Below are 7,752 nucleotides of genomic sequence, written 5' to 3' on the forward strand. Positions count from 1 at the left end.
GTATTATTGGAACATTGCATTTTGTATTCGACTTATTCTCAAAGACCGTTAATTTATTATGATAGATTAATTACGTAGTTATTTTAAGATTTGTAGACCACTATGTGACCAGGTGCTGTCACCTCTTGAGGAAACATTATTAATTACTGAATACATTAATCATAGCTCCGGTTATTATTTGTGCAGTTGTATCGTATCCGGTATAATGTATTTCCTCAATAATGGTTATTAATTAGATTCAATGGTGATGAAAGGAAATATGATGGAAGGTGACTACTGTATGGCCCTTCAGCCCTCGTTGATGTGGTGAGCCAAGCATCCTGTCCCCCCTGTTGCTGGGGTGACGCAGTTGGGATTATTCTCATCACTTATCGATCAAAATAATCAATATTAATCATTATAGTCTCCGTGGTGTAGTGGTAAGAGACTCGCCTGGCGTTCCGCGAGCGCTTTGTCATGGGTTCGTATCCTGGCCGGGGAGGATTTACTGGGCGCAAATCCTTAACTGTAGCCTCTGTTTAACTCAACAGTAAAATGTGTACTTGATTGTAACAACGATTCTTCGCGGCAGGGGATCGTATTCCAGGGACCATAGGATTAAGGACTTGCCCGGAACGCTACGCGTACTAGTGGCTGTACAAGAATGTAACAACTCTTGTATATATCTCAAACAAACAAAAATCTAAATTTATTTTTCAGCACTTGGCTTATTACTCAGCATTATCTCTCATATAATACTGGTTCATGGCAGTTAATATTACGATTAATTAGTAGATTAATTAGAGAACAATGCCAGCGGTAGAGAAAGAGAGGAGAAGAGCAATGCACTGCAATTTGGTTCCTTAATTGTGATCAATATTCCCCCCAATACCCGAAGACAATATTATTTACGTCGTTCCTGCCAGCATTAGGGTTCCTATAGTGGCTATATATTATACAGCTGGAGACCACAAGTAAGATTATCTCTGTGTGGGGGTTTTGTGATCAGTTCCCAGACCAATCATCGTCCAGATAATAAATAACCCTTGCTGCTTTATCATTGGCTGGAGTTCAGACAATATTTTGCAGTATATTGAACAAATAAGAAATGCTTAGGACAGACGAATGTCATTTGGTCATTGTACGTCTAAGAGACCTATAATGCAGATGAGGGTTTTGGAATAACGTCGAGAGCCTTATAATGTAGATGAGGCTACAAGCATAACGTTTGGAGCACTATAATGTTGATGAGGTTCCTGGAATACCATATGGAGCCCTATAATGTAGATAGCGAGGTTCTTGGAGTAACATCAGGAACCCTATAGTGTACACGAGCTACCTGGAGTAACGTTTGGAGCCTAGTACCGTTGGTGACGAGGATTCTGGAATACCGTCTGCAGGCTCGCACCGTAGATAGTAAGGTAGCCAGAATATCGTCTGGAGCCTCGCACCGTAGATGGCAAGGTTCCCGGGACCTTGGCATCTACGGTGAGCAGATAGGAGCAGGTGTTGGAGAGGTGTTAACATATGTGTGTGTGTGTCCATGAGCAGGTAGGAGTGGTAGCGGTACTGGCTCAGGTGGGGTGCTGGGTACCTGCTCGTCGGGCGCGCCTCAGGCCCCTGGACGCCATCATCGCCGTCACGCAGACCACGCCCCCAGTAACCTCCGCCCTCTCCACCTTCATGCTCGACCTTACCAGGGTAAGTCTCTCCGCTCCACTCCACTTTTAAACCAAATTTTCAGTGTCTGATACTCGTCTACGCATCTCGATATTAAGTCACAACGCAGCCTAACTATGGCGCCTGCGACTATCCTAAGGTCTTGGGTTTCCCGGCTTTAGGGAAGAAAATGGTTTATTAAACTTGTGGAATGAAGACCGTTGCTCTGTTTCCTGCTATAGCAAAATTTTAAGTAGTATTAGTAATCTAATAATTGCTTTAAATGCGACTATTAGCCGTTCAGGTACTACCATAGACAATGTAGATGGCATGAAACGTTACCTTTCAGTCATATAGAGGTGTTTCCAAGCCCAAACTACATGAGTGCAGGCGAGCACAAAGACCCATACAGCTGCTAATCTAACCAAGATGAACGGTCCGGCCCACCATAACATTCACTGGAGATTAAAGAACCTCCGAAACCAGGCGTCATTGCCCAAAGCACATTTATTTCCCGATAGCTAATGATTTTAAGATTTGTTAAGATATATTTCAAGATTCATGTTGTACCACAACATAATGCTGCCTCCAACAGGCTTCCTTACTTTCGTATGTGTTGGAGAATTAGTTAATTGTTAGAAATAAAGTTATCGTGTGCTCTGATTCAAGTGAAGGAAAGATTGGTGAATTAATTATGAGTGCATTAATCTAAGGACCGGTCCGTCTTGGGCGGTGAAGCAACGACCAATTATTACGATTTACATTTTTTTTATATAAAGATAAATATATTCAGCACTCTTTGTGGTCAGCGGTGCAGCCGCTGTTGACACTGGTGAGGAATAGCCATAAGTATTACAAGCAGCAGTTTGATTACAAGCCATCCGTATAGCTCTTGTGAGAGTTACATTAGAGCACGAAACTCCTGCTCAGTTTCCTGAGCTCCTGCGCGAGGCTCAGTGTTTAGGGTCCAGAGATGGCGCAGCAGAGGCCGCCGGGAAGGTGCTCCCTAACCATTGTAAATACAAAGGAACGTCATAAATCGCAGAGGAAAATTATAAATAATTTAAGAGTATGAAATGTGCCGGGATTATTATTATTATTGTCATTATCTGTAACTAGATATTAATGCTACAAGATTAAGTGAAACAATTTATGAAGGGAGAGCGTAGTAGGCTCGGCCGCTAATCTTCCTTTCTCTGCTGGTGCTGGTGTTGACAGATGTGCGCAGCGCTGGCCAGGGCCACCCAGTACTCCCTCGTTATTATTGACGAATTCGGCGCTGCCACTTACGAGAACGACGGCGCCGCCCTCCTAACAGCCTGCCTTGACTACTGGAGTGAACGAGCCACCCGAGAACGCACTCCCGCCAGACCCAGGAGCGGGAAGAGAGGGCGCGGGAAGGAGGACAGTACGGGAAAAGACCGTGATGACAGCGGCACCAACTGGACAGGTGCGGCCAGGGAAGAGGGAGGTGGAGCGGCAGTCAGTGCCCCGCCACACGTGTTTGTGTCAACACATCTGTTGCAGGTGTATAATCACCTGCTCAACCCTGATGCTGTGCGGTGTTTGGTAAGTTGTCTCCACACTACTACCCACAAACCCCCACCTACCCTCCCACACTACTCAACCCACATCCATGAGCTGAAACTCAACCCTAAAAAAGCACAGCTGGGCGAGTATAAAACTAGCCCATAGACACCCACACCCACATTACGGGCTCACCATAGCCCGTGCTTCATGGACACTTCGTTCTGAGTAGCTAAATCTAAAACAACAACAACACCCACACACCCCACAACTCATACCTCTATACCACACCACCACCAGCCTCAACTTACCTACCTACCACATGTCTCACCTACCCCTCCCCCCTCTCTCAAACCCCCACACCAACATCTCCCACTTGTGTACTAAATGATTTAGATATGAATTAGTATAGCCCTAAATATGAGGGTAGACAAAGAGCCTAGTTGGAGAGGAATGACTAGTACATGGTGGCCCGCGCAGGCTCTGGAGGCGGTGGAGGAAGGCGGGACGGTGGTGCCCCTCTACCAGGTCACGGAGGGCCGCGCCCACACCAGCTACGCTGCAGCAGTCGCCGCACTCTCGGGAGTCCCGGACCACCTCATCCACAGGGCCAACCAGGTGAGTATCTTCAGTCACCATTCTTCCTTAGCCAAGTAAACTGTCTGCTGCAGGTTATATGGTGGCTCTCTGCCTTCGTCAGGTAGATTTATTTATGCAACAAGTAATGTGCCGAGAATCAATAAGGAACGTTTGCCCCACAAGTGGTCTAGCGTGTAGAGACAGTGAGCAGGGTGATAATGTGTAGCTGACAAGCGAGAAACTGTCCTTGTCAAATAAATAATATATTTTCACTTAAGAAATATAGTTACAAATAAATATTACATTATTGTGAATGACTTGCAGTTCTAACGTAAATTGATTATCTGAGCTAAAGTAAGTTCTTCATAAGCCTTTACATCTACCCTGCTTTCTTGTATGAAGTGCGTCAGTGAGAGTTTTCATAGTAAAATCAATTTAAGCATATATAACTTTGATAGTAGTATTACCATATGTGTGTTGATTCTTCAGGTGTTTGAATGTATCCGCGGTGGGCGTCTACCTCCAAGGTGGACCTTACTGGAGGACGAGAACGAGAGAATGAGATGCGAGGCCATAGTATCTCTCCTCCTCTCTCATGATCTTTCAAGGGATCCCCTTCATCTCCTGCTAGAGAAGATAAGGGGGTATAGTCACACACCTGAGTCGCCTAGCCGCTCCGGCCACCTCACACCCAATGATACCAATAACTCAGCTGGGTTCCGAGCGCTCTCCAACACACCACGACGAAGCAGCCCCAGCAGAAGAGGTAAAAGTGACGGCGATGTAGGTGGCGCCAGGTCCTCACGAGTCTCGGAAAGGATGCTGGCAAGAGACGTGAACCCCTCGCTGAGCTGTGTTGAGACTGTCTTATTGTCAGGAGCCTCTACTCCTGTGTCCGCAACACAGGATTCTCCCCAAGTCTCTCACCACGCTTCACCCAATGTCATTCCTCAGTCAATGCCTCAAACCACTCCTCAGATCAGAGCCCAAGTCAACCAACATACAGAGACCCAAGTCAATCCACATATCACTGTATCCAGAGTAGCCAGAGTCACTACTCCAGACACCAGGGACCAAACCATCTACTACTCCAGTGCCGAGGCCACTATAGATACAGGAGCCCAAGACACCCAACTCACCAGGGTCCAACCTTTGCAAGAAACAAGATCAGAACTCATCCAACAAGCCCAAGCCACCCCAGATATTAGAGCCCAAGCCACCCCAGATATTAGAGCCCAAGCCACCCCAGATATTAGAGCCCAAGCCACCCCAGATATTAGAGCCCAAGCCACCCCAGATATTAGAGCCCAAGCCACCCCAGATATTACACACCAAACAACCCCAGACATCGGAGTCCAAACTATCCAACGAACCAGTGGCGAAGCCACTACGGAAATCACGGATCAAGCTACTTCAGACACCAGGGACCAGATCAGCCCAGGCTCCGTAGCCCAAGTCACCCAACAGACCAGGACCCAGGCCACCTCAGGCAATAAAGCCCAAATCACCGAACAATATATTGTCTTCGCAACACCACAACTCTTAACCCAATTCAAGCTTTCGAAGCTGTCCCAACCTGTCGACGAAGTCACGCGCCACGCCCGCCTGAGTGAGGAGGAACCGCAGCATTATAAGGAGTCAGGAAGGTGAGTTTACCAACACAGCACCGCTCCTGTGCCAGGCAAGTCCACTACGGGCTCACCATAGCCCGTGCTATTTGCCCCGCTCCTGTGCCATGTAAGTTACGGGCTCATCATAGCCCGTGCTACTTGGAACTTGTTCCGAGTAGCTGAATCTATAACAACAACAACATGAGCTTACCGTAGTTGTATGCATACTGTTAGCTTTCCCTCTAGTGTAATCACCAGCCATTAGCTCAGAGACCAACACTTGTTCACAGAATGGCAGTGATCGGTCGTTTGGCGTTTCTGCCATTAACATTTCCCTGATGAATAAACAAGTGCAGGTAATGTGCCTCGCTGCTGCCATTATTGTGACGTGAGCCAAGGTGCTACTTAATACGGCTCATATTGCTTATGTTGCTTGACAAGCACCTGGCAGCATAAAGCACCGGGAACAGCTCATTCTGCATGTGATCAGTCCAACCTGTTACTTGCTAGATGGTTGAAGTTTTTCTTATTATAGTTGCTAATGTGATTGTTGGCCTACATGCCATTATTTAATCAACACTACACATCTAAATATATTCAGCATTCCACCGGTAATCGTTAAAATTAACTCATTCTAGAACCTTTTTACAAAGCTGTGGTGTTTGAGGGAATTATTATTTGTTATTTCTGTAATGTTCTGTTTATCACTTTCTTAAGTGATAAACATTACTTGTCTCGCATTACTTTGTCTCACAAAGGATGCTACGTTATATTGACGTAAGTTTAGAGACTTAATACAACTCCTGTTACTAGGCAAGTCAGTACGCACATACATCAAGTTCTTGATAAACTCATTTGTTGCGTGAATTTACTGTGCTAACGATTTATGTATTTATATCTGAGCTAAAATACTTTCTCACCTCTTTTTTTTCTTAATATGAAAATATACTAAAACGCCAAATATACTCTGCAGATCTGTTGTTATCCAACAAGGAGCTGAGATGAATGTTGGCATCGGAGAGAGCCGGACTCTCTCAGTCTCTCCCGGGCACACCAGAGCTTCCACAGAACCTAAATCGTCCTTCAACACCCCATCCTCAGGCTGTCCTCAGGGCTCTTCTCACAAGTACACGCCACAACTCCAGGCTCAAGCTATCACTTCCCAAACCCCTAAAATTGGACCAAACACTCGGGATGGCGAGTCTAACAACTCAAATCTTAACCCATCTCTGTCGAAGTCTGAATCTCGCATTGGCTCCGAGCTTGGAATTTGTACGCCTATTGCCGAGCTCTGCACGTTGAAAATAGAGCATTTCACTCCGTTAATTGAGATCAGTACTCCCAGTACTGCAGTTGAGCCAAAGAAAATCGAATCAGAGACCCCAGCCACTGTTCCGCGTGACTCCACAACTGAACCTTCCATCATGAAAATTGAACCTATTACTCCAACGACTGTGAACCGTATTCCGAGGATTCCAGGGAACCCGGCCTCTCCATCTACCCCGCAGATTTTATATACCACTGGAGGTCCCTACACCATAAAGACTCCAGGCACTCCTAGTAACATTCCAAGACTGTCAGACTGGAGGAGAACATGTAGTCAAGGAGAGACGAAGCGCTATATTACCCCCGAGTCTACACTCGCCAGCATTTCTCAGGGGACTGGGGACTCGTTCTTACCGGACTTCCAGGAGCAGGAATCCTCCAACGTGTCTTCGTGCAGTCAAGACAGCCTGCCACTTACGAGGCAGTACTCGCTTAAACCTTCCAATCTCGCCCAGCTCAGCCAGGGAAGCGCTCACGTCTTCATATATGACCCACAACAATCACCATCTGAGTGACATTGGGGAATAACTGTAGTTTTTGTTTACGCTCGCTCGCTCGCTCGCTCACACTCACTCCCTCACTCAGTCACTCACTCACTCCTCTGACTATATACATTACCGTCCACATGGTGGAACACATTCTCGCCGGAACAGTTGCCCGTACACTAAATGAGTCAATGACAAGGAGACTGTCATAGGCAGTCATTAGTTCTTTTATTTTAGCGTACGCGCGCGCGCACTATTTCACGAAAAGTGTCTATACTTTCCTGTGTCATTTTATAACGAAGTCTTCATTGGTGGATACACCCTAATCTTTGTGTTGTGTGGGGATGTGAAACGTTGGCCCATTTGTTTTGATTGCCGGACCTGTTTACCGGGTTAACTATTATCTTACCTTATGAGAGGAAAACAATAAACTTATTTGAAATGTTTGGCAAAGAATGTTGAAATAGTGTGTTGTGTCTTCTGGAATTCGAAACATGTCATTTAATTTGAAAAATATATATATATCTGTGAAAAAATTAGTGTATAATTTTTACTGCTATGTTTGCTTTTGCTACATCCTCATTTGT

The 7,752-nt window shown here is 45.8% G+C and overlaps 1 protein-coding gene across 2 annotated transcripts in view; it reads left to right on the forward strand.

Moving 5' to 3' along the window:
• Nucleotides 1-7,663, forward strand: part of LOC123765720 (uncharacterized) — a 39,378-nt gene extending 31,715 nt beyond the window's left edge. The window contains exons 19-23 of one of the 2 annotated variants that reach the window (XM_069300659.1): nucleotides 1,531-1,680; nucleotides 2,857-3,207; nucleotides 3,646-3,783; nucleotides 4,234-5,390; nucleotides 6,328-7,663. In XM_069300659.1, the coding sequence (XP_069156760.1) occupies nucleotides 1,531-1,680; nucleotides 2,857-3,207; nucleotides 3,646-3,783; nucleotides 4,234-5,390; nucleotides 6,328-7,195 (2,664 nt within the window). In that variant the 3' untranslated portion in view covers nucleotides 7,196-7,663. The remainder of the gene's footprint in view (nucleotides 1-1,530; nucleotides 1,681-2,856; nucleotides 3,208-3,645; nucleotides 3,784-4,233; nucleotides 5,391-6,327) is intronic. The other variant, XM_069300663.1, reaches the window with a different exon arrangement.
• Nucleotides 7,664-7,752: the final 89 nt, after the last annotated feature.

Source organism: Procambarus clarkii, chromosome 5 (genome assembly GCF_040958095.1).
Source record: "Procambarus clarkii isolate CNS0578487 chromosome 5, FALCON_Pclarkii_2.0, whole genome shotgun sequence".
NCBI classification, from domain to species: domain Eukaryota; kingdom Metazoa; phylum Arthropoda; class Malacostraca; order Decapoda; family Cambaridae; genus Procambarus; species Procambarus clarkii.